The sequence below is a fragment of the Grammomys surdaster genome, unplaced genomic scaffold, assembly GCF_004785775.1.
Source record: "Grammomys surdaster isolate TR1022 unplaced genomic scaffold, NIH_TR_1.0 125832, whole genome shotgun sequence".
NCBI classification, from domain to species: domain Eukaryota; kingdom Metazoa; phylum Chordata; class Mammalia; order Rodentia; family Muridae; genus Grammomys; species Grammomys surdaster.
The window spans coordinates 2112431-2140373 of record NW_021620660.1 but is presented as its reverse complement, the minus strand read 5'-3'; the positions used below and the strand labels follow the sequence as shown (position 1 = coordinate 2140373).

Sequence of the window (27943 nt, the reverse complement as noted above, 5' to 3'; positions counted from 1 at the left end):
ACTCCAGACCCAAGTAATATCACAATCCTCATGGTATTTCTTCAAGCCTTTCTCATTGTGGTGGTTTGAATAAGAATGGCCCTTATAGGCTCATATATTAGAATATTTGGTACCCAGTTGGTAACATTGTTTGGGAAGCATTAGGATGTGTGGCCTTGTTAAAGGAGGTGTGTCACTGGCAGTAGGCTTTGAAGTTCCAATAGGCCACACCATTCCCACTTGGGTCTCTCTTGCTTTTGTCTATGGCTCAGGATGTACATGTTCAGCTACTGCTCGAGCACCATGCTTACCTGCCTGCTGTCCTGCTCCCTGCCACTACGCTCAATGGACTCTAACCCCTTGGAACCATGAGTCCCAAATTTCATGTTTTCTTTTATCCTTGGCTGACTTGTCACAGCAATAGTAAAGTAACTAAGACATTCATAAACAATTCAGCTAAAGAAGCACTGCCACCTGATATATATATACCACTATGCTTAAATGCTTCCTTATTGGAATCATGAGGAGCAACTCTTTGGTTCCTTGGTATATCCAACCCCTCCCTCCTACCCTCAGTCTTGCCTTTTACACCATCAGAAAAAGTCACATATATTAATTTCCCCAGTCTTCTTTATGGTGGGAGAAGGTGATATGACAAATTCTGACTAATTAAGTGTTCATAGAACACTATTCTAAGGGCTTTCGGAAAAATCTTTCTTATAAGTAGGACAGAACTTTCTGATATTGCCACATGCCTGCTTGCATTGTTTTGATCATAACTACAGAAGCTAAATGTTGACCAAGAGATAACAACCAAGATAATCACAGAACTACCCACTTCAACATTATTGAACTGAGAAAGAAATGAGAAAATATGAAGACTCCATAAGTCATCACCACAAAACTGTCTTTTATTAACAAAACCAAAGAACCCCAAACACTTTTTGTGAACATTAACTTTTTCCCTTAAGATTCCAAAATGGTATTTTGTGTGTACATATTCTAAGTTTCCAACATATTGAGAATACAGTTGTTGACATAATACAAACCTAAGAAACAAAAGTGAGATGTTCTTAAATTTGATTTTAAACACTTATAACTCTGAAATGGCAATATGTGACCCCTAAGTCCTGGTTCACATGCCATTTCTCCTTTGCCTCATGGGGTTGGGGCTGCAGCCTCATGGGACACATAGCAGCACATGTAGTGGATACAAGGAAGGAAGTCAATGTCGTCACTGAATTGCACATGTGCTGATACCTAGTGGTAAGCAGGAAGGTACCAATCCATCTGTCTTAAAAGGAAATCTGTAAACAAAATCATCTCCATTTATTCTATGGGCATTTTATTTTTCCCTCAACATGTTGGTCAGAAAGATAGAAATATCTATCAAACGAGTATGAGTAAATATACTGGGGAGAGTCACTGCTGCTGCTGCTGCTCCGAGAGCCCTTGCTAAAATCAGGGCCCTGCAAGCTCCACACGGATGCAGAGAAGGGTTTACAAGACAGCCCCAGGGGCTTCCTTCAAGAAACAGCTATTAATATCCCTCACACAATAAAACATGCTTAGAAAATCTAGCCCACTCTACCACGAACAACAACCAAACTCTGAAATTTATGTGACAGGATTTCTAATAGTATGCAAATCAAAATTAATGCCCTTAAAAATAATTTTAAAAATCATCCAGATAACAACTGTCTTGTTTAAAATATTTTGTTCCTTACATGTATAAATTCAGCTTAGAACTTATTTTATCACCCCAAATTTGATGAAAAAATAAGGAATGTAATAATTTCAAATTTATAATTTACCAGAATGTGAAATAAATTTTTGAAAGGAAATGGATAGATCTTTCTGGCATTACAGCTACTCTGTTTTATATAGTAATAAGCTATTTTGAAAATAGTAAGGAGGTATCTGTTTTATTAATATGTATCTGGGTAAATGTCTCAGAATTCCTAATGCTTAGTCATTAATTACGTTGACCACAAGACACAAAGAGGGAAGAGGTGTCAACTGTGCCTTCCTGAGCTCTGCAGTGTACACTGACTTGCCCACTTCCATTCTTGTTTGGGAAGCCATCTCTCACTCATGCTCATGGAAAATGCTACCATGGTATTCTCACGGGATATCTAGATCTGCTAGCTGATGGTCACAACAGACATCACACAACTGTTTCTTTGTTGATAGAGATGACACCTAGTTTAGATACTATATACAAATATGTGTGCCTGTCACTGTTAACACTCACATGTGCTCAGCTAAGAGTTCATGTAATGAGTGTGGCTTTTCTAGTTATTCAATTTGCACCTATGACAAGCACCAAGAAACATGCACACTACAAGGAGCCTAGAGATGAAGAATTCAGATTTCACACCTTTAAGGGACACGCTGTCACAGAATGCTGATGACATGGTTTCTATCGCTCATGCTGTAACTGGGGGGTCTTTGCAACAAAGGGGGCTTGTGAAGGTTTTAGTCCTTCTGTCTTCTTCTTTTAGGGTTTACAGTAGGTTCTGTGTCAGGCACTAATCAGTCAGGTGGCTTTTGGTCCAACGGGTATGTTAGTTGTCTTTTTGCACCTTTTTAATCCTTCTGCAAAAAGCCAAGTTCAAATGCTGGAAACCGTGCTGTCTCTGGTACCAAGATGTCAGAAAGAAAGTGAACAGCACCAGCCATACCTGCAAAGCAAAATGTGCACCTTTTAGAAACCACACAGGTTAGTGAATAAAACAAAGCGATATTTAATCTCTTCCACTAACAGGGGCTGTAAGGACATAAGAAAAAGTACCATCATCAACTTAAAATGACATCATTAAAAACAGCACCCAACAGGCAATTATGCCATTTTTTCTTTGTGTGTGTGTGTGTGTGTGTGTGTGTGTTCAGGCATATGCATGCCAGTGTGAGTACAGATCTCAGCAGACAACTTCAGGAGTCAGTCCTTGTCTTCCACTTTGTTTGAGACAGGGTCTCCATTGTTTTCTACTGCATGCATACCAGTGTAGCTGATTGGAAAGTGTCTGAGGTTCCTACTGTCTCATTTCCCAATTCCTCTTTAAAACTGAGATTATACACCTGAGCTACACATCTACATATCTGGGTTCTGGAGGTTTAAACTCAGATTCTAACACTTGTATGACAAGTAATTTTATGTACTGAGTTATCTCCTCTACTGCACTACACTGTTTTAAGAAATGGCTTTTGGTTCTTATCTTGCATTTGAAATGTTAAGATGATACTACAGCATCCAAGGATATAGATCTTGGATGTGGCTCAGTAGTACAGTGATTATCTAACTGGTGTAAGGGGTTGAGGACCATAATCAGCATACATGGTTTAAAACAAAAAAGCAAACAAATGCCCCAAGGAATTTAAGAACGTTGCCAACTATATGTCAAAAAATGAAAGTTTCTTCTCAGAACTTTTATAATTTCCATCCAATTTTTATTTTCTTTAGCTTCTAAGAAAGTAATTTTTAATTAAATGTAATTTATTTATGTCAACTCCCACCCCCAAAAGTAGGGCACTGATTAAACAACAGCTTTTGAAATTGACTGACAGAAACATTAGGGGACTGCGGGTGTGAGCTTCCTGTCCTCCTGTGCCTCCAGGCTTGTGTGTCCACCTCAGTCAGAGTAAATCTCCTCTCACAGTATCAGTTGGCTTAGTTTTTCTTTTGCCACAAAATTTACACACAAATACATAAATCATAAGTGTTCTTTGACTCTTGACAGCTGTACAACCTGTATAAAACAATCACGTCTATTATAATCTGGATCCACCAGCATGTGGGTCCGTGTGTCCGTTCACTCTGTCTCCAGTCCATCATTAGAGATAACTGTCACAGATAAGCTCTGTCTGTTTCAGAACTTGACCAGGATGGAATCCATACACAGCCTCCTGGGACCTGCTTCTTTACTTAGACTTCTGCAATTGACATCTGATTTATGGCTGCCAGTAATCTGCCCTTCTTGCTAAGTACAGTGTCAGTACTGTTTCTTTGTCAGAGGACAATCAGAAACTGTTTCCTTATTTTGTTACTAAAGAAAATTTGGGTTGGTCCCAGGTTACCCTACAACTTTTTTACTTGAAGAAAGGGTCCTAGAAGCTTAAAGAATAAACTAATCCAGACTTATTAGAACTCATTAGAATCAGAAAGTGGCCTTAATGCCTTTGAAATGACCCTAGAGAAGTCTCAGCAAAGCTCATTTGTGGATTTCATAGGCAGGTGCCAGTCCCCAGTCCCACAGAATACTGCCTTTGGCAGAGTGGGTGCTCCAGGAGGACATCAGATACAGCCAGTGTTCCCTCTCAGTAGAGCTGCTAGACTCCTACATAAGAGCTTGGTTAGTAGTTACTGCCAATTCTATCTGCCATGCATTGGTGAGGCACAAGGCAAACAACCAGTTGACTTCCTAGCCAAAAAAGTTCAAATGTAGAATTTTGATCCAATGGGCAATTAAAGTTGCATTGTTAAAGTTGAGTATATAAGCATCAGTGGCCTCCACTTTAGAGTCCAGATATTATTAACACCCGTTGTCTGATATAAATACATTTTATGTTTATTTTCTTCTGAGACAAGGCCTCAATACAGAACCTAGGCCTGACTCATACTCATGATCTAATGCTTTTTTTACAGGAAAGGACTATCATGTCTGTCATATATTTTTTTGTGATGTAAACAACTAAAGTTTTTATTCTGAGAAATATTTTTCCTTGTGACTCCAAATTATACAGAAAACGCACTGATAAAATCTATTACCTATCTACTTGATTTGAAATAAATAATTTATTCCTTCTGAAATTACATTGGGATATAGTTATAAGATGTGGTTCTAAAGTGATTATCAATTTGTCCTAATAGTATAAAGTCTTTGCACTGTGGTTTATAAGTTAGTCAAAACATGCAAGTGCACACACATACACACACACACACACACACACACACACACACACACACACACACACACTATTTGGAAGGCCAAATGTATTGGTGCACACCTTTAATCGTAGCACTTAGGAAGCAGAGGCAGGCAGATCTGTATGAGTCTGAAGCCAGCCCTATCTACATAACAAGTTCCAGGACAGCCAGGACTACATGGAGAGCCTCTATCTCAAAAAACTGAAATAAACAAACAAAAAGGATATCTTTGTCTCTAGGACTTCAATTACAATTATAATAGTATATTAATTATAGTATGTTCTTATATATTTATTAACCTTGACAGACTTAAGTATTGTTACTTTAACTAATGGCCTTGTTATTACCATCAGTAAAAGTATTGAACTCTTTTTAATATTCACTCTTATTTTTTAAATTATTAATATCCAGTTACTATTTTCCATTAATATTAGTTACTAGTAATTCTTTATATAATTTAAAGAATTAATTGTATTAAATAGCTACTTAAGTTTCCAATGAGCATATAGAAATATATATATGTACATATATATACATATACATATTTATATATAGTATATATATTAAATATAATATATATATATACATATACATATTTATATATTATATATATTAAATATATATAATATTACAGAGGAAATGCAGAAGAATAAACATACTATCCACCCCCCAATCCAGTAAGCCTTCCAGGCTTTGTCTGTATATGTACTTCACAGAAGTTCAAAAACTTTTGGAGATACTTGCAGGACCAAAATCTAGCAAGATCAATAGGCTTCCTATCATTTTGTTTTAGTTCTGAAGTTTTACTCAAGCAACACCAAATGTCCTAATGCTAGTCCTCAAAACACAGGGACCAGTTTACTAGACTAAGTATTTAAATGTACAGTTTAATTTTCTTTTTCACACTTGTACCTTCAAAGAGGGAATAAGGTCTGTCAGGAATGCGGCATCCATGTGCTCCATAATCTAGACACCATTCTGCAAACTAAAAAGAAAGACGTTTCTTTTTAAGCATAGAATTTCTTAAGAGGCAATGACTAAGACACTTTAATGCATTTAGAAGACTTGAAGAGAGGGCTCAAGATATATGGCTTGGTGGTTAAGAGCACATGTGCCCCTCCAGAAGACCCTAGTTTGATTCTAGACACCCACACTAGGTGGCTCACAAACACCTGAAATGCCATCTTTGATGCAAACTGTCTCCTCTGGCCTCTTTGAGCACTTGCACTTATATTCATATTGGTACAGACAGATACACATAATTAAAAACATTAAAAATAAAACTTGGAAAAAATAATTAAAGAAGCCAGTTTGGGCAGCAGTGATTCCAGGGCTCTGAACTGTACTGTGGGGGATTGGGCCACTCAGTACTCAGCATTCTTCTTGTCCTCGTCCTCATTTCTACTGTCTTATAAGCTGTTGCTGAAACAATCCTCCTCTGTCGAAAGACTTCAGCCCTTAGCTCTCTACTGTACGGGTTTTACCCCTAAATAAGTTAATGCTAACTTAATGCTGTCCTTTTTATACCACAGACATGGCCTTGGTGTGTGACTCATTCCTTCTCCACTAATGATTCAACAAACACCGATGTGGAAACCCAAGTTCCCCCTGACTCTTCCTCACCAGATCTATATTGATTTTTCTAAAGAAAAGTCTTAACATGTGCCCTCCATTTTCCAAACTGGTGTTCAGTCTTGCTGGTTATTAAAATTCACTTTGAAGTCCTGAAAATCACTGGTAAGAGGGAATTTTACTTAAATGATCTCAAGTGGGTCACACTGGTGTTAAGGTGTAGTCAAAGTTGAGAACTGCTCTGTGCATGTCTGACTTAAAGTCTTACCACAGCACTGAAATGCTCCCTCTCCGAGACACACTAAGATGTTTCCTAACTCAGTGGCTTCGTATTACTATTATAAAAGGAATGTATGCCACTTCCCCAGCCTATTCATTTAACCATCTAACATGTGCTTACCTTTGCCTCTAGCTCCTGTTCTGCCCTGACCTATGACTTAGCAACCACAAATTTTATATCCTCTTAGGTGTATCAACCTCCAGGCCACTGGACAGGGAGGTTCCTCTCTACAGTAGTCCTCATCCTCCTTTGAAAACCTTCCAGGCAGCCTTCCAGTTTTGGTCTAAACACCATTTTCTGACCTCTCAAGACTAGATTGGGCTCTGCCCTCTTATATGCTTCTATAGCATCCTGTGATCATTCTGTGAGTGTCGTCACCCTACAAATAAATGCATTCACAGGGATTCCAAAAGAGGGAAGCCTGTTCTATTTGGGTTTTACAAAACAAAACTGCAACAATAAAAACATCTCATAGAAGGTCAGGAAACTGAACAGAGTTATGTAGCAATGGGAGATGGGGAACTGGGGGTAGCAACCAGAAAGTCCTAGACGCCAGGAAAGCAAGAGCCTCCCAGGACCCCATGGGGATGACATTAGCTGAAATACCCCACAAAGGGGATGGAGACCCTGTCGAGACCATATCCAGAGGTTAGGCATGGCCCCCTCGACAGGCCACACACCCATCTCCAAAATTTTAACCCAGAATTGTTCCTGTCTAAAGGAAATAGAGAGACAAAGAGTAGAGCAGAGACTGAAGGAAAGGCCATCCAGAGGCTGCCCGACCTGGGGATCCATCCCCCATGCAGACACTAAACTCAGACACTATTGTAGATGCCAAGAAGTGCTTGCTGACAGGAGCCTGATACAGCAGTCTCCTAAGAGGCTCTGCCAGAGCCTGAAAAATATAGATGCAGATGCTCACCGCCAACCATCAGGCTGAGCACAGGGAGTCCAATAGAGGAGTTAGGGGAAGGACTGAAGGAGCTGAAGGGGCCTTTTCTGGCATCAATGGGAAGGGAGGCCCTTGGTCCTATGAAGGCTTGATGCTCCAGTTCAAAAGAATGCTAGGGCAGTAAGGTGGGAGTAGGTGGGTGGGTGGGGGAACACCCTCATTGAAGCAGGGTAAGAAGGGATGGGATGGGATGGGGGTTTGCAGAGGGGAAACTGGGAAAGAGGGTAATATTTGAAATGTAAGTAAATAAAATATCCAATTAAAAAAAAACCTCATAATGGTAGCAGGGTTCATTGTCAAAATGGCATTAAAAGTATGTTATCAGTACTGTCTCATGTGTCACAAGCCACTGCATTTTGGTGTATTCTTCAATTATTTTAGTGTATGCACATAACTATATCATGTAAAACATACATAGTCATAAAAATACAAGCAAACATTTACCAAGTCTGGCTTCATGCCATTCATCAAAATATACTCTGAGCATATTAAATTGTTCCATTTTGAGCCTATGTGCTACTGATGGACATAGGCTCAAAATCTTGGACAAGTACAATCATGGAACTCATATGTCACCAGTATGAGCCAAGCAATAAGCAAAACATTCAATAAATGTCTGGCAGTATTAAAGACCCTGAAGAACATCATAGTTAAAGTAACATTAGAATGGCAAATTGCAGGGGGAAAGTACATTTTTGGTGAAGGAAATAGGTTATGACAGTTTAGCCTCCATTCTACTGAGAGGGGAGAACAGTGCTATCTAGTGAAGTATGCCTGAAAGTCCTATAGGATGAGACAAGGAGGTGGGAACTAGGACAGCGTCAAGGCACACAGGACTACAGAACCTCAGAGACAGGAGGGTAGCTTTGACATGCAGTGTAATGGGAAACTAATGAAGGATTTAACTATGACCAACTGTAGAATGCCTGCATGTTACATCAATTAAGTCTTAAAGCATCTTAGGTAGATAATCATTTTCTCCCCATTGTTTTTTTCAAATAAGAAAATTGAGGCTTGAAAGATAAATGTAGTTTAAGACAATAAAGCTTTTATATAAGGTAGGTATAATGTCAAAGATCTGTGACCCTAGATCCTGGGAGGTAGAATAGGAAGATCAGTTCATGTTCATGATTATCCTTGGCAGCAGCAAACCAAGGCCCATCTGTGCTAGCTCAGACTTTTTCTCAAAAAACAATTGAACAAATAAAGTTTATACACAGTGCTGTGATTCTGACCAGGCATGATTCTAGAATTTGTGCTCTTCAGGTCAATCTTTATCTGTGCTGCCTTCACCTCATGGAGAGACACAGAGGCCCAAGGACAAGACTGTGCCAGAAGAAACAGATTAACCTACAGATTGGGAGGAGTAGGTTCAAAGAAGGAAAAGGAGTTAGACATTTGGACTCTGTTCTGGGAAGTTCAGAAGCTGTGTGGATAGAGGTATCCTCACCTTACAAGCTCGATAGAGATACTTCTTATCCTGTGTCAGGTGATAAAGGGACAAAAAGGAATAACCATTTCCAGAGGTTCCATGGCAGATTCCATAACCTTTCCGGAGCAGACCTCGCTGCCAAATCACATCGCTGCACTCCATGGCTTCTTTCAAGTATTTTTCCTCCTTAAAAACCTGAAATGTTTTGCATAAGAGTCAGAAAAATGTTTCCCCATTGATTAGAAGACTATACATTATGAAAACTCTTATGGCATTAGGTAGGGTTAAACACACACAGGAACCTTTCCACCCAACCCGTCCCTTCTCCTTCAAGTCTAATTAGTGAGCCTCCTCCACATATCCTCCTATCTGCCAGACCTATCACTGGTGCCACACCCAGTGTCCAGGCCTACCTAGTCTGGTCACTTGTGCCTCTGTAGCAACCAACCTTTGAGCTTCCACCAGGACCTGCCTACCTATGTCTGAACCCACAAGCCACAACACATGCAACCTCTATCCAGCCAGATCTACCCTATACTCAAGGCTTGGACTAGAACTCATATCCTGAATACCAGACCAGTCCACCCTGTTCACCTGACTTCCTCCACCTAACTCATTTCAACCTTCAAGCACAATCCCACCCCTACATCTTCTCTTCTGTTCCAACCTGCTCTGTCCATATCAGACACAGAACTAACAAGAGAGGTCCCCATGCCTAGATCTCATTGGAAAAATTATGAGCAATATAAAAGGTCACACCAGTATTTTCTCTCCAAAACCTACTAGTGCTATAGAAATAAATGTTTGCCAAAGAGAAATTCCAAGATGAGCCATAGAACACAGATTTAAAGGAACAATAATAGTTTTTTTTTCAAAAAATTAAAGGAGTTTAAAAAAGACATCAAAATAAAAACAAAACACTTGCAATACAGACATACATTAAAAAAAAAAGATTATCTATGCACTATGACCAAGTTGGCTTTATCCTTGAAATCCAAATGGTTCAACACACACAAGTCAATAAATGTTAAAGACAACATACATTGATTTAAACAAAAACGATCACATGATCATCTCAAAATAGAAAATGCCTTTGATACAATTCAACATGACTCAATGATAAAAGTCCTAAATAACATAGGGCTAGAGGAAACAAATCTCAATATAATAAAAGCTATATATGAAAATATATAACAACAACATCAAGCCAACATCATCCTAAATGGAAAAAAGTTTGAAACAATCTCCTTGAAGTCAGGAACAAGACAGGGAAGCCCACTATCCCCACTAACTCTCAGTATTGTGCTCCATGCACTAGCTGGAACACACGAGAGTAAAGACAGGGAAGCCCACTATCCCCACTAACTCTCAGTATTGTGCTCCATGCACTAGCTGGAACACACAAGAGTAAAATTAAATGGATACAAACACAAAACCAAGTCAAACGACCCCTACTTGACAGGATATATACATTAGAAATTTCAAAAGTCTTACTAGAAAATTTCTACAAACAAATTCAGCAATGTAGCATGATATAGATCAAGTTGCATAGATCAATGAAATAAATTCTCTCTCTACACTCAGAGAAACGTCAATGGATAATATAAAATTTACTAAGTGGTCTGGCTAATAGCAAAATAGACATGACAAAATAAATCACTGGTGAATATAAAGCTAGATACATAGAAAATATTCAATCAAAATTATGGAAAAGAAAAAGAAACTCAAATAAAAAAGCCTTATTGGGAAATAATGGCCAAATATTTACAAAGTGTAATGAAGAAGGTAAATTTGTGACCTCACAAAGTTCAAGAGAACCACCAACTCAACTCATCCTGGCAGGTAAGGGACCTTAGACTTGTGCTGCGAACTCCTAGCCCCACAGTTTATCATCCCATCACCCATCTTTCAATAAGGATCCTAGACACTCACCATCAAATCTACCTGCTCCTTGCAACACGCTCAACGGTCTCATGTCCTGTTGTGGCCTCCACTCTCCAGGTAATTACCCTAGAATCCCATAATGACCCCCAAGAACCACTCATCCTTCAGCTTCACTTCTGCCCACTCTCAGGGCTCCATTTCCATATATAGACCCAAGACTTACTGCCTACTTCATGTATCACTGTTCTGAGAACTGAGAGCAACTTCCCCAGGCTGCTAAAGATTTTCACCTAGAGTTAAGAGATTTTTAACTAGAAGATCTGCTACTGGGCTTAGAAACTTCTGATACCTGATTTGAACACCAATACTGCATTGCTCCCAGATTGAACCCTAAATCCATTCAGCTGAAAACAATCTGGCAAGTTTGGGTCACTGGAAACAGAGATCCAAACACTCAGTCAAACAAGGGAGAGGTACAGCTGAATTTCCACCCCAAGAAATACTACCAACAGCCTAACTCCAGATGTCTAGGTCCCACTTCAATAGCATAAGTAACATAAAGAACCAAGAGAGTAGATTAACACCGTAAAAGCATAGTGATGTAACCTGAACAAAAACAACTCAGGTGATGTACAAAATAATGATTTAAAAACAGCAATAATGCATATGAACAAGAAACTCAAAGATATGAACAAATATCAGAATAAAGACTGTGAAACTGTGAGTGGAATAGTAAGACAATATAAGACATGGAAATATAATAAAGAGGGTCAAAAAAAAATATGAAACACCAAATAGACAGAACCATAAAAGAAACTCCCCATGTCGTATAATAGTCAAATCACTAAGTTTACAGAAGAATGGATATTGAAAGCTGCAAGGAAGACCAAGTTACACAAAATGGCTGCCCTATCAGAAATAATCCATTTTCCACCTCACCTTCTCAAATTCATGGCCTCTAAATTATTATTGTTACACACACACACACACACACACACACACACACATATATATATATATATAAATTTCAGTATAAGCTGTTCAGGTCATTTAGTGTTGCTCATATGTATGTGTCTAAGGCTGACCACTTGGGATTGGATCACCTCTCTGGGGACTCCTCCCTGGAGAAAACTGAAACTTCCTTGTTTAAGGTGGGGCCTGGTGAGATTTCCCCATTCATGATGGGATGTCAATTGGTATTGTCGTTTTTCAGGTCTTGTTTAAGAAGCCATGTTGTTGAGATTTCATGGCTCCTGATTCTCTATCACATATAAAAGAATTATCCTGTAGTAGTCGTTCCACTTCATGGTCCTCTCTGAGTGTTACGTGCAGGGTTGTACTGCAGATATATATCAGTTGCTGTGGGGAACCCCATAGACAGTTGTTCTCTAAATTTGGACCAGTTGCGTCTTTCTGTAATGGTCAATACTGCAAAAAGATTTTTTTCTTTTTCTTTGTATCTTAATGAGATATGAGAGCTATAATCTACTTACTCATGAGTAGAAGGATAAGTATTTAGAATGTGGTTATAGATTATACTAGTTTAGAGAGATGGCAGTAACTGATAGGACTCTAGGTCCTTGGCCTCACCAGTTCTGGGTAGTGGGCTAGTTTTACCATGTCAGTCATGAAATCCTTCCTGTGGTAATTTGAATAAGAACATTACCTAAAGGCTCTAGAATTGGAACATTTGCTCTCCAGTTAGTGGTATAATTCTGTGAGACTTAGGAAATATGGCCCTATTGTGGAAAATACATCACTGGGGTACGCTTTGAGGTTTCCAAAGACACATGACTTTCCTAGTTCACTCTCGGCTTCCTACTCGTGAGCCTCCAGTTCTGTTCCAATGAGTACTGCTTGATGCCAGGCTCCCTTGTCAGGATAGACTATTAACTCTCTGGAGCTGTAAGCCAAATAAACCATCACTTCTGTAAGTATAAGCTGCCTTAGTCATGGAGTTTTATACAGTAACAGAAAAGTAAACTAGTGTGGGGCCTCCTCTTTTCCTTTCCTCCACCACTGTGCACCGTACTCCTGACTAGTTGATTCCTGGCCAAGAAACAAAAGCAAAGTTATCTTATTCCTCAAGTGATTCAGATGAAAACTGGTCCAAAATCAGGTACAACTCCAAGAGAAGGCACTAAAGAAGGAAGCCAGGATTCACACAATGGTGAGACAGGTTTAAACTGAATCATGGTCATTGATTCTACCAAGTAGAGTCCAACGCTCTTAATCTGAAGACTTGATCATGTTTAAACTGTGGTTGTGGTTTGTCCAGTAATAAAATTTATTACCTCTCAAAAGAAAAAAAGAAAAAGTAAAAGTAAACTGACAGAGAAGCTGGTTCCAGATTTGTGAGGATGTTGCTGTCAAGAACCTGACTGTACTGGTTTGGTTTGTTGTTGTTTTGGTTTGTTTGTTTGTTTGTTTGTTTTTAAGAATGATGAAATCTATGAAACTTTGAACTAGAAAAGAGGTTGAGTCCTGTAATCAAGGCTTATCAGGTTGCCCTACCAGGAAACTAAGTCTGTGTAGAGAAAAGCAGATTGTAGAAGGAGGGCCCAAGAGTCTCAGGAAGGAAGCAAGAACTGTAAGAGCAACTAGGCTCCATACATACCAGTGCATCTGGTAGCACCTGTCTTGCTGAGGTTCAGCCTCAGCATGAGGAGTATCTGGAGAAAAGGAGAAATAGGACCAGCTCTGATTCAACAGTGACTAAGAGTCAGTAGTGGATACAAGCTGTCAGCTCAGGTGCTCTCTCTTTGCCCAAGAATTCTCACCTTTCTACCTTCTTCTCCTTTCTTTCCTTCAACTAGAGAGTCTGAACCCAGCCTTTTCTTTACTAAAGGCACATATTCAAGACTTTGACCATTGTTAATGTTTTTAGAAATACTTAAATGTATGTAAATTATATGAATCCCAGATCATTAGTCTCAACCCTTATTTTCTTAAAACAGAAACTAAACACAAAGCAAAAGCACATTTCCTTATAGTTTTTACACAGCCTGTTCTTCATGGGTAGCTGGGTACAGCTCCTGTGGTTTCCTGGTACAGCGGACAACAGTCTTTAGGGACTGCTTTCATGTAAGAACAGGAAGGTGACAGACCACTAGGTTGAAATGATTTCTTACAAAGTTTTAAGATTTATGCCAGTAAGGCAGCTAGCTCTCTCTGCTATCTGTCTAGGGCATGGTCATCTTCAATCCTTCAAGTAGCTAGAACGAGGTACTAACTTCTCAACGTTTGTACATCATCTTTTAATTCTCTAATCTTTGTTCCCTTATCCTAGGAATTCCATGGCCTCATGTCCAAAATTGACAACCTCTCTATGACCATTAACTCACTAGACTACCATCCTTTTACATTAATCCATACTCTCCTTCTAATACTATTTATTTCTAGATCATATACAAGCCTTCCTCCTATAAGATAAAGCTATCTATCATTTGCTTGTTTTTCTTATAGATTCTTCTTTTCCTATCCATGCCTTTTCTTCTTGAGACCACTTTAACACTCTATCCTTGGTGTCTCCAAAGTTCACCCTGGCTAATTAATTCTGTAGTCATTGGACTAGAGGGTACATGTATCTCTTCATATAATTCCAAGTTCAAGGCCAAGTCTAGCAATAAGCAATTTCTACAAAGGACCATGTCGGTATTTATGGCCTCTGTGGTTATGCTGTCTAGATCCTTTCCCCTGGCCGTAAAGGGCAACGGGAAGGCTTGTTCCTCATCCTGCACATTCTCATGACCACTTCCATTTCTCATTCTTGAGAACTGCATCTGTTTCATTTATTATGAAATGACTAGCTCTGAGTAAATGGGGGAAGTAGATTCCCCAGAAAGAGAGACTGAAAGTAAAATAGAAGAGACAGCAGATCAGCTACTGGGCAACAGCAGCAGCTATCAGCACACCTGGGGATCAACAGCCTGGCGATGTGCCAGGGGCAGGAACTGTGCCACACCTCCACTTACACAACCAGGCTGGACTTGACATGTCTGTCTATCTCTCATCTATTTAATTATATATCATCTAACATCCATCTATCTGTTATCTCTCTATCTACCTATTCATCTATACACTAGGAAATATGTATACACTTGGTTTTTTACTAGTTAACTGGCCATTCATGTTATTTTGATGAAGCTGGCTACTTTCTACCTTTATCTTAACAACTTTCCTTAGGCTGAGTCTATAAGTAGTGGACAATTTCTTTAACAGAGGTAATTTGAAGCCAGCATAGTATTGAATCTGTGGTATGATTATTATTAAAGACTATTATATAGCTCTACAATAAACAAGAGTAAATGAGGCAAAGAGAAATACAAATGTTGTTAATCAATAAAGAACACTAAGAAACAATGCTGCAGCCAAAGCTACTAAGAAGTTGCTGAATTGTCCTACAGTTTCAGAAAGCACTTGAGGGGGCACGAGCCCCTGAGATATATACTAGACTATCTGTCTACACACTAGTGTAGCATTCTGTCTGTTTGTCTGTCCTCCTAAACATTCATCTATATATACACATGTTTCCTAGAACATTGGTTTTGGTACGATGGTCATTTTCACAGTATTTATTGTAACAACCTGTGGGTATAAGAGGTCTTTTCATCTTCTGATGTCTTCCTCAATCTCCTTCTTCAGACATTAAGTTTTCATTTTACCTCCTTAGTTAGGTTTATTTCTACTTTTTCTTTTCTATTTTTCAGGCTATTGTAAATGGTATCATTTCCATGATCTCTTTTAATGTGACTTCTGTTGCTGTTATAGAAAGGCTACTAATGCTCTCTTTTTCGCCTGCTTGCCTTGTGAGACTGAGCAACTGCTAGATCCTTGGACTTCTATTCACAGCTGCTGCTGACCATTGTTGGAGAGTGGAACTACAGACTGTGTACGGAGGCAGGGTTGCTTCTAGAGTATCCTCAGTGGCTGACCACGATTTGCCTAGTTTTAGGCAATGAATCCAGGGGACAAAATCGGAAGATGTCTACACCATCAATAATGGAGCAAGGGAAAACAGCTTATATCAAGAACATTTCTAGCCTCTGGATCACCACTCCCCTTCCATCCCTCACTTGGTCCTTTTGGCTGCGGCAGACACCTAGCTGGTCTGCTCCTGTGAAGACACCATATCCTGAGCCATCCTAAAGGAACCACTGCACTCAGAGCAGCAGACACCATATCCTGAGCAATCCTAGGGGAACCAGTGCACTCAGAACAGAGAAGGAACCAGTGAACTCAGAGCAGCAGGATTTCAGGATTCCAGAGGCAGCCTGAGTCCTATCAGTTCTTCCACCGAGGAGCTCAGGATCACAGAGACATCTGGACTCTGAGGAGTTCTGACACAAGCAAGATAACTGGAAAGACAGGCTCCAGTCAGAAACAGTAAGTGTAGGTAGCAATAGAGTTAACCAGATGGCAAAAGGCAAGCACAAGAACATAAGCAACAGAAACCAAAGTTACTCGGCATCATCAGAAACCAGTTCTCCCACCATAGCAAGCCATGGACACCCCATCACACCGGAAAAGCAGGATTCAGAATTAAAATCACTTCTCGTGATGATAGAGGATTTAAGAGGGACGTAAATAACTCTCTTAAAGAAGTACAGGAGAGTACAGGTAAACAGGTAGAAGCCCTTAAAGAGGAAACACAAAAATCCCTTAAAGAACTGCAAGAGAACACAACCAAACAAGTGAAGGAATTAAACAAAACCATCCAGGATCTGAAAATGGAAATAGAAACAATAAAGAAATCTCAAAGTGAGACTACCCTGGAGATAGAAAATATAGGAAAGGGATCAGGAATCATAAACACAAGCATCACCAACAGAATACAAGAGATAGAAGAGAGAATCTCATGTGCAGAAAATACCATGGAAAACATTGACACAGCTGCCAAAGAAAACGCAAAATGCAAAAAGCTCCTAACCTAAAACATCCAGGAAATCCGGGACACAATGAGAAGACCAAACCTAAGGATAATAGGTATAGATGAGAATGAAGATTCCCAACTTAAAGGGCCAGTAAACATCTTCAACAAAATTATAGAGGAAAACTACCCTAACCTAAAGAAAGAGATGTCCATGAACATACAAGAAGCCTACAGAACCCCAAATACACTAGACCAGAAAAGAAATACTTCCTGTAACATAATAATCCAAACATCAAATGCACAAAACAAAGAAAAAATACTAAAAACAGTAAGGGAAAGAGGCCAAGTAATATATAAAGGCAGATCTATAAGAATTACACCAAACTTCTCACCAGAGACTATATAAGCCAGAAGATCCTGGACAAATATCATACAGACCCTAAAGGAACACAAATGCCAGCCCAGACTACTATACCTAGCAAAACTCTCAATTACCATAGATGGAGAAACCAAGATATTTCACAACAAAACCAAATTTACACAATATCTTCCAACAAATCCAGCACTTCCAAGGATAATTGATGGAAAACTCCAACATAAGGAGGGAAAGAAAGTAATATTCCAACAACCCTAAAAGAAGATAACTACATAAACATAATTCCACCGCTAATAACAAAACTAAGAGGAAGGAACAATCATTTTTTCTTAATATCTCTTAACATCAATAGACTCAATTCCCCCCCCCAAAAAAACGACATAGACTATCAGAATGGATACATAAACAGGACCCGGAATTTTGCTGCAAACAGGAAATGCACATCAGTGACAAAGACAGACACTACCTCAGAATAAAAGGGTGGAAAACAATTTTCCAAGCCAATGGTCCCAGGAAACAAGCTGTAGTAGCCATTCTAATATCAAATAAAATCGACTTTCAACCAAAAGAAATCAAAAGAGATAAGGAAGGACATTTCATACTTATCAAAGGAAAAATCTACCAAGATGAACTCTCAATTCTGAACATCTAGGCTCCAAATGCAAGGGCACCCACATACATAAAAGAAACTTTACTAAAGCTCAAAGCAAACATTGTACCTCACACAATAATAGTGGGGGATTTCAACACCCCACTCTCAGCAATGGACAGATCATGGAAACAGAAACTAAACAGAGACACAGTGAAATTAACAGAAGTTATGAACCACATGGATTTAACAGAAATCTATAGAATATTTCATCCTAAAACAAAAGAATATACTTTTTTCTCAGCACCTCATGGTACCTTCTCCAAAATAGACCATATAATTGGTCACAAAACAGGTCTCAACAGATACAAAAAGACTGAAATAACCTCTTGCATCCTATCAGATCACCAAGGACTAAGACTAGTCTTCAATAATGACAAAAACAATGGAAAGCCAACATACACGTGGAAACTGAACAATGCTCTACTCAGCGATGACTTGGTCAAGGAAGAAATAAAAAAAGAAATTAAAGACATTTTAGAATTTAATGAAAATGAGGACACATCATACCAAAATTTGTGGGACTCCATGAAAGCAGTGCTAAGAGGAAAACTCATAGCTCTAAGTGCCTACAAAAAGAAACAGGAGAGAGCATACACTAACAACTTGACTGTACAACTGAAAGCTTTAGAACAAAAAGAAGCTACTACACCAAATAGGAGTAGATGGCAGGAAATAATCAAACTCAGGGCTGAAATCAACCAAATAGAAACAAAAAGAACTATCCAAAGAATCAATAAAACCAGGAGCTGGTTCTTTAAGAAAATCAACAAGATAGATAAACCCTTAGCCAGACTAACCAGAGGGCACAGAGACAATATCCAAATTAATAAAATTAGAACTGAAAAGGGAGACATAACAACAGAAACTGAGGAAATTCAAAAAATCATGAGATCCTACTACAAATGCCTATACTCAACAAAATTGGAAAATCTGGATGAAATGGTCAATTTTCTAGGCAAATACAAGTTACCAATGTTAAATCAAGAACAGATAAACCATCTAAACAGTCCAATAACCCCGAGAGAAATAGAAGCAATCATTAAAAGTCTGCCCACCTAAAGAAGCCGAGGACCAGATGGTTTTAGTGCAGAATTCTATCAGACCTTCAAGGAAGACCTAATATCAATTCTCTTCAAACTATTGCACAAAATAGAAACAGAAGGAACACTACCCAATTCATTCTATGAAGCCACAATCACACTCAGACCTAAACCTCACAAAGACCCAACAAAGAAAGAGGACTTCAGATCAATCTCCCTTATGAATATCTATGCAAAAATACTCAATAAAATTCTTGCAAACCGAATCCAAGAACACATCAAAACAATCATCCATCATGATCAAGTAGGCTTTATCCCAGGAATGCAGGGATGGTTCAGTATTCAGAAATCCATTACATAATCCACTATATAAACAAACTCAAAGAAAAAAACCACATGATCATCTCACTAGATGCTGAGAAAGCATTTGACAAAATTCAACATCCCTTCATGATAATAGTCTTGGAAAGATCAGAAATTCAAGGACCATACCTAAACATAGTAAAAGCAATATACAGCAAACCAGTAGCCAACATGAAACTAAATGAAAAGAAACTTGAAGCATTTCCACTAAAATTAGGTACTAGACAAGGCTACCTATTCTCTCCCTACCTATTCAATATAGTACTGGAAATCTTAGCTGGAGTAATTAGGCAATGAAAGGTCAAAGGGATACCAATAGGAAAGGAAGAAGTCAAAATCTCACTATTTGCAGATGATATGATAGTATACTTAAGTGACCCTAAAGCATCCACCACAGAACTCCTAAACCTGGTAAACAACTTCAGCAATGTGACTGGATATAAAATCAACTCAAACAAATCAGTAGCCTTCATCTAATCAAAGGATGGACAGGCTGAGAAAGAAATTAGAGAAACGACAGCCTTCACAATAGTCACAAATAATATAAAATACCTTAGTGTGAATCTAACCAAGCAAGTGACATATCTGCACGACAAGAACTTCAAGTCTCTGAAGAAAGAAATCTAAGAGGATCTCAGAAGATGGAAAGATCTCCCATGCTCATGGATTGGCAGGATTAATATAGTAAAAATGGCCGTCTTGCCAAAAGCAGTCTATAGATTCAATGCAATCCCCAACAAAATTACAAATCAATTCTGCACAAAGATAGAAAGAGCAATCCTCAAATTCATTTGAAATAACAAAAAACCCAGGATAGTGAGAAATATTCTCAACAATAAAAGAACTTCTCGGGAGAAATCACCATCCCTGACTTCAAGCTGTACTACAGAGCAATAGTGATAAAAACTGCATGGTATTGGAACAAAGAGAGGCAGGAAGATCAATGGAATAGAATTGAAGACCCAGAAATGAACCCACACACCTATAGTTACTTGGTCTTTAACAAAGGAGCTAAAACTGTCCAGTGGAAAAAGGACAGCATTTTCAACAAATGGTGCTGGTTCAACTGGAGGCCAGCATGTAGAAGAATGCAAATAGATCCATTCTTATCTCCTTGTACAAAGCTCAAGTCCAAGTGGATAAAGGACCTCCACATAAAACCAGATACACTGAAACTAGTAGAAGATAAGGTGGGGAAGAGCCTCGAATACTTGGGCACAGGGGAAAAGTTCCTGAACAGAACACCAATGGCATATGCTCTAAGATCAAGAATAGACAAATGGGACCTCATAAAATTGCAAAGCTTCTGTAAACCAAAGGACACTATCAATAGCACAAAACGGCAACCAACAGATTGGGAAAAGATTTTTACCAATTCTACATCTGATAGAGGGCTAATATCCAATACATACAAAGAACTCAAGGAATTAGACTCCAGACAACCAAATAACCCTATTAAAAAATGGAATATAGAGCTAAAGAAAGAATTCTCAACTGAGGAAACTTGAAAGATTGAGATGCACCTAAAGAAATGTTCAGTATCCTTAGTCATCAGGGAAATGAAAATCAAAACAACCCTGAGATTCCACCTCACACCAGTCAGAATGGCTAATATCAAAAACTCAAGTGATAGCAGATGCTGGTGAGGATGTGGAGAAAGAGGAACACTCCTCCATTGTTGGTGGGATTGCAAGCTGGTACAACCATTCTGGAAATCAGTCTGGTGGTTCCTTAGAAAATTGGACATAGCATTACCTGAGGACTCAGCTATACCACTCCTGGGCATATACCCAGAAGATGCTCCAACTCCTAACAAGGACACATGCTCCACTATGTTCATAACAGCCTTATTTATAATAGACAGAAACTGGAAAGAACCCAGATGTCCTTTAACAGAGGAATGGATACAGAAAATGAGGTACATTTACACAATGGAATATTACGCAGCTATTAAAAACAATGCATTTGAGAGGTTCCTAGGTAAATGGATGGAACTAGAAAATATCATCCTGAGTGAGGTAACCCAATCACAAAAGAACACACATGGTGTGTACTCACTGATAATTGGATATTAGCCCAAAAGTTTGCAATATCCAAGAATCTACTCACAGACCACATGAATCTCATGAACAAGGAAAACCAAAGTGTGGGTGCTTTAGTCCTTCTTAGAAGGGGTAACAAAATACTCAAGGGAGCAAATATGGAGACAAAGCATGGGATAGAAACTGAAAAAGGGGACATCCAGAGAATGCTCCTTGTGCATTCACCAAAGGTAGACACTGATGTGGATGCCCGGAAGAGCATGCTGACAGGAGCCTGATATAGCTGTCTGATATAGAGATCTGCCAGAGCCTGAAATATACAGAGGTGGAAGCTCACATCTAACCACTGAGCTGATCATGGAGCTCCCAATGGAGGAGTGAGAGAGAAGACTGAAGGAGCTGAAAGGGTTTTCGGTCCTATGAGCAGATCAAAAATACCACCCAACCTGAGCTCCCAGGGTCTTAACCACCAGCCAGGTAGCACATAGGGAGGGACCCATGGCCCCAGCTGTATATGTAGGGGAGGATGACAGTGTCAGGCATAGGTGAGTGAAGAAGTCCTTTGTCCAGTGAAGGCTGGACGTCCCAGTGTGGGGAGGTCGGAGTGGGAGGGTAGGTGGGGGCATATCTTCATAGAAGCAGGAGGAGGGGGGATGGGATAGGGGATTCCTGGGAGGGAGGGAAAGGGGATTACATCTGAAATGTAAATAAAATATCCAATAAAAAAAATTTTTTAAAAAGGCTACTAATTTTTGCAAGGTGATTTTGTATCTTACTATGGTTCAATGAGCTGATCACTTGTGGAAGTTTTCTAGAGGGATCTATAAGATCTTTTACATATAAGATCATGTGATCTACAAAGAGATAGCTCGACTTCTTTTCTGACTTGTGACCCTTTATTTGCTTTTCCTTGTCATTCTGCTTTACGGTGAGTCTAACATAATATTGAGAATAACTGGGATAGTGGACAGCTCTGTCTCAGTCCTGATTTTATTTATTTTTGTTTTGTGTTTTTACAGTTTGTTTGTCTGTTTGTTTGTTTTCAGACAGATTTTCTTTCTATGTTACCCTGGCTAGCCTAGAACTTACTATGTAGACCAGGATGGCCTTAAATTCACAGAGATCCGCAGACCTCTGCTGCCCAAGGACTGAGAGTAAAGGAGCTCACCACCATGCCCAGTCTTGCTCCTGACTTTAAATTAAGGAATGCTGATACTAGAAGAAACAGTCTTCCACAGAGAAGAACACTTAGGTTTGTTATCCCATACAAAATGGTCAGGCCCAAAACACATATACAAGTAGTGTCATGCAGACTAAACACATTGTTATTTATATACCGGGGAATATGAATTTGTGTGTATATATATGTGTGCGTGTGTATGTGTGTGTGTGTGTGTGTATGTGTGTGTGTGTATACACATATATATGTATGTATATCAACAATTACAGAAAAAGATGCCATGAATTTGAAAGAAAGCTGGGAAGCTGGGGATACACTGGAAGGGTTAGAGGAAGGAAAGGGCAGGGGTAAAATTATATTATTTTATAATCTCTCTCTCTGATTTAAATAAACAATTCAGACTCGTGGGCATATGCTTGTAATCCTGGTAGAGGAATGCTGACCCATAGAACTCAGTGGCCAGCCAGTCTAGCCTACTCAGGGCAGTGAGAAATCCAGAAAAGTGAGATGAATGGTTCCAGAGGAACCATATCCAAGGCTAACCCCTGGCCCTCGATACATGGACACATGTATGTACACAAGCATACATGATCACACAATGCACACAAATGCACAAATAAATAATTAAAATAAAACGTAGAAAGTAAGGGGGAGACGGCTCAGTGGTTAACCATGTGTCCTTGAGTTCAGATCGCCAGCATCCATGTGAAGCTGGCTGTGACGGTGCACATCTGCAATCTCAGGACTCCTATCTGGAGAAAGGAAGCAGAGACAAGGAAAGCCTCAGAAGCACACAGACCAGCTAGCCTGGCATGCCCAGCAGCCAAACGACAACAGACCCTGCTCAAACATGATGGAAGGCAGAGACCAACACTGAAGGTTGCCCCTGACTTGGCACCTGTGGACTCACACTAACACAGAGATGAAAACTTAAAACCAGTTTTCAGTGTACAATTGAATGGGCTTTCAAAAAGCAACATGAAAGCTGGGTGGAGAAAATTGTACCCAGACACTAAGGATAAGAGACAAAGCACTATCCTAGAATGCCTGTAATATACAGAGAGGAGCACTAACCTGATATGCCTGTAAGAGCATGTGGATGACTCCTGGAGCACCATGGCACCAGTGGACCAATCGATCTGTTTCATTGCTTAGTGAAGATGGATAATTTCCAGATCTGAATTTTTTGTGGCGCACATAATCAATGCTGGGTTTCACCATTTCCATTAAGGTTTCTTGGTCCACTTTTGCTTCTGGCTTTAAAGACACAAAAAAGAAAACCATTTATTTTTCTGATTTTTTTAAACTATTGTAGCATTGGCCTTCAGGAGAGCTGCTGGTCTCAGAGACTTTAGAAATAGTATGAAAGCTACCTAAAATGAAGATGGTCCCTCTTCCTGTTATCCCTTTACAACTTGAAATAATGTGTTTACAGTACATTCTGCATGTGTCTGGTCTATCAGAAAATTTTCAATAGATCACAAAGACTTTGGGAACTGGGGGGGTCCAGAGTGGTAGCCCAGTGACACAGGAACAACAAACAAAAATTATTAAATCAGTGTTTGTTTCCAAAAGGATATTTTGGCTTCATCTCTAGGGTAGTGGCTACATTGCCCATTCTGAAAGAGAGGTGGAAATTCCTGAGGCCAATAGCACAAGTGATCCCATGTGCTGTGAAGAATTCACCTCCCTTTGCTTTCTTCTATGCCTGGCTTTCTCTGCTCAAAACAGATCATTTCTTTTTTTCAAGGCCCAATTCCTTTTGCAGTTAATAGGAATGACTAGAAGGAAGAGTCTAACAGAGCCAAAGGCTCCTTAGAGGTGTTTGAAGAGGCCCCTTCCTCTACTACACTGGCTTCATCTCAACTCAGATATCCACCTGGTGCAGTGACTGTGGTCCATGTCACTTATATTCCCCCAGTTCTATAACTGTGCAGGAGAAACAGCCTGCTCTCTTGCTCCTTGGGCATCTCTGTGTGGTTTTCTGTCCTCTTAGGCTACTGCATTTTTCAAAAACTTATTTTCAGTTTACATCTTTTCATTTTGAGCTCCTATTCGTCTCCAAGTTTTTTCCAAAGAATTCGAATTTCTGTTCTTGTTCTTTCTGTTATTTTTTGAAAAGATTTGTTTTTGCGAGGCCAATGAAAACATGGACTTTCATTTTTTAAATGTAAATAGAAATATTTTCACATAGACTATACTGACAGGCTTCTAAATGACAACCAAGAGATGGCATGACCACAGGACATGCGGTACGGTACAGAGGATATGTACATACAGCTCTCAGCCCAGCTTCATCAGATCAGTTAGCCACCTCTGTAAAGGGAGCGAGTCAGCTCTATCACTTAGCTATGTCTGTAAAAGCTGGCATGTTTCTAAATACAGCAGTTACTAAACAGTGCTTCTGCGTATTTCACCTTAAAAGCAAAGAAGTAAAGTTCACATGATTTATATGTTTCTTTTTTTATTTTTTGAAGCTGCTCATTTGTCTGAACTTTATTAAAATTTCCATGAAAGGGTAATGATATTGATCAATACATTGTCACATGATTTGTATGTCTGTTAAAGAACAAAACCAACCTAAGCATGTAAATCACACAACCTCCATTAAGGAGTTCCTACTTCAATCAGCAGGGTGAGAACAGAAGGAAGCTGTGGGTGATGAGCAACTATTCTGGTACAAACTATATACAGAATGTACTTTTAGTGATTAACTGCTGTAAAGCCAAGTTAATTATCTGTGAGTCATAGTAGTAACCTTTTAATTCAGCCTATTTGATCTCTATGAAGAATTTAATCCCCCATTCATATTGGTCTAATATATTGTAATATAGTCATTATATGTATTATCCCAGACAATTGTCACATACCTGCATTAACATGTAGTAGATGCCAGCCATACCATGGGCTGCTCCAACATATTGTTTCCTGTGCCACTGATATAACAGGGGGCAGCGCTCAGTTTTCCTTTCTTCCCTTGATAGAGTCTTTCCCGACTCAATAATTGCAGTGACTACCTACAGAGACAAGGAGACATCAAAAATCAAAACAAGTTGCAAGCACCTTCATTTACTCTAATTAACAGTGTGTGGGAGAACACAGATTATTAAATAAAAAAAAATTTAAGCAGCTATTATCTAACAATTATTTTTATTCAATAAATTCAGAGAGAGAGAAATCAGGAAATGATGTCTGAGGAGAAAACCATGTAAGAAATCTACCTATGGAATTGAAGTTCTTCATATGAAAAGTTGACTAAATTCTATAGTCTGCCTATTAAAAACTATTCAAAACTTCTTACTTGCTTCAGAGCTATAACATTTTTCCTAAAGACAGCAATTACATCCCCAAGACAGAGTACTCACACTAGCTTTGCTGATGAGGGAGGAGCTATGTGGTCTTCTGTGTTATGGAGTAATGTCTAGAACAACTATGTGGCAAAGACTCTCTCACTTTACATGGGCATCTGGCCTTTTAGCCAGTCATCTAAGGTTTTAGAATGAGATGCGAGCAAACAAGAGGTGGACATCTTGTAAACAGACCACTGACAAAAGAAGCTGTTTCTTTTCCTTTTCCAAGCAGGCTAAGGGCACCAAGCTATGTTCGATTATGTGGATAAGGACACATGTAGAGATCAGGAGAACAAAATGAAAGAGTACGCACACTGAATCACCGTCATTTTTTTTTTGAACTGTATAGTTCTAATGAAACATAGCCTATACAACTAAGATCACAGATTTCTTTTAAAAGATCTTTGAGAAGATATATAACTATTTCTAAAAACAATTTTATGAGATGCCTTAAAATAATCACTCCCACCTAGAAGCAGAGGCTGGGAGTTAACATGCTAACAGATAGTTTTGAGTACTGGTAAGTCCAGTAGGCCCAAAATACCTCTTTAATAGCTGTCTCACCAACAGTGCCGGGGCCAATCTCTGTGTTCAGGTACAGTAAGGCATACAGGTATCCTGCCCGTCCATACAGCAGCTCATCAGGAAGCTCTGATTCTTGACAGATTATAGTTCTATGCATCTGTAGAAGTCTAACCAACAAGACATAGCATTATCCCAGAAAATTTCAAAAATTCTCTCATTTATTAACCTCAAGTTGATAAAACAATCACAATCTCTCTACTGATTCCTGCTTCCAATAATAACTTAAGAACACAAATACATGGGATGGAGATATAGGTCAGCATTAAAAGTGTATGAAGTCCTGAATTCAATCTCCAGCTTTGAAAGATTCTTTCAGCCCAAAATTTCCACCTTTCTATTATTCTAAATCATATAGTGAAAATAGAGTCCATACTTTAAAATCTAGTGTTAGAAGAAAGTGACGTGAAATGTACATAAAGATGGAGCTGGGATGTGGTTACTATGTAGGCAAGACTAAGTAACTCCATCTTTCAACATCAAACGTCCGCACGTGTCAGATACTCTACTATATCCAAAGACAGGACCTTGCTTTCTGCTTGTTTGAAAAGAATATAAATTGCCCAGTGCAAAATCCTTCACAGTCCATCATTCTCTCATCACCATAACTAAGAGCTACTCAGGATTAGTTATTCTCAAACTATTTTCATGTACTCACTTTCACGAACTGAAGATAACCAAAAATTATTTAGAAATGAATATTAAAGTCCCACTGAAATTAAGACATATTCATGTATATATAAAAAAGTACACACGGTCCCACTACTAAACTAACATACTTTACTTTTCAAAGAGACCTATTTGCAATTGCATCTTAGAAAATAATTTAATTGTTGAACATCTTTGCAGAGTAATTCTTCAACAAAACATCTGAAGACATTTCCAGCTTTTAAAGCTCACTTTGTGATGCATTCCTGGGACTCGCATTCACTTTTGAGCTTATGGTATATCACAGCTCCTACAGCAAGGGGCCCAGCGTCTCCACAAAGGAAAGTGACTCTGCGTCCACTCAAATTCCGGAGTGTTCTCTTCACATAATCCAGGGATCGTAGCAGGTAGGTCTGGTCACCAGTGACCCGGTACAGCTGCAGATACAAAAGTGCTATGCCTGGAACAATCCCCACACCCCAAAGAAAAGCATTAGTATCTTCCTTTTTACACTCAGGGAGTTATTTTATAATTACACAGACTTCTTCTTCAAACATTCTGTATTTTGAAATGGACAACATAAACAATAACAAGAAAAAGTATAATTTATTTCAGAAAACTAAAATGCTGAAAAGAAAAAGCCACAAAAATTAGAATGGAAAAAGGCAAGAAACAAGTTGAAATTTATCATGGGTTAAGCAGCCTGATACAGTATATCCACACTTTACTGTTAGAGAAGAAAAGACACAAGACACACTGCTGCTCCAGTCACTCGCCCACTCTTCCCATTCACACCAAGTCTACCCTCAATC

At 39.0% G+C, this 27943-nt stretch overlaps 1 protein-coding gene across 1 annotated transcript in view; it reads right to left on the bottom strand.

The window, feature by feature from the left end:
- Nucleotides 1-865: 865 nt before the first annotated feature.
- Nucleotides 866-27943, bottom strand: part of Lancl2 (LanC like 2) — a 50777-nt gene continuing 23699 nt past the window's right edge. Inside the window, exons 3-9 of the mRNA XM_028789404.1 lie at nucleotides 27384-27591; nucleotides 26446-26593; nucleotides 25422-25568; nucleotides 23626-23808; nucleotides 9161-9337; nucleotides 5819-5891; nucleotides 866-2663 (exon numbers count right to left, since the gene is read on the bottom strand). Coding sequence (XP_028645237.1) covers nucleotides 2569-2663; nucleotides 5819-5891; nucleotides 9161-9337; nucleotides 23626-23808; nucleotides 25422-25568; nucleotides 26446-26593; nucleotides 27384-27591 — 1031 coding nt within the window. The 3' untranslated portion in view covers nucleotides 866-2568. The remainder of the gene's footprint in view (nucleotides 2664-5818; nucleotides 5892-9160; nucleotides 9338-23625; nucleotides 23809-25421; nucleotides 25569-26445; nucleotides 26594-27383; nucleotides 27592-27943) is intronic.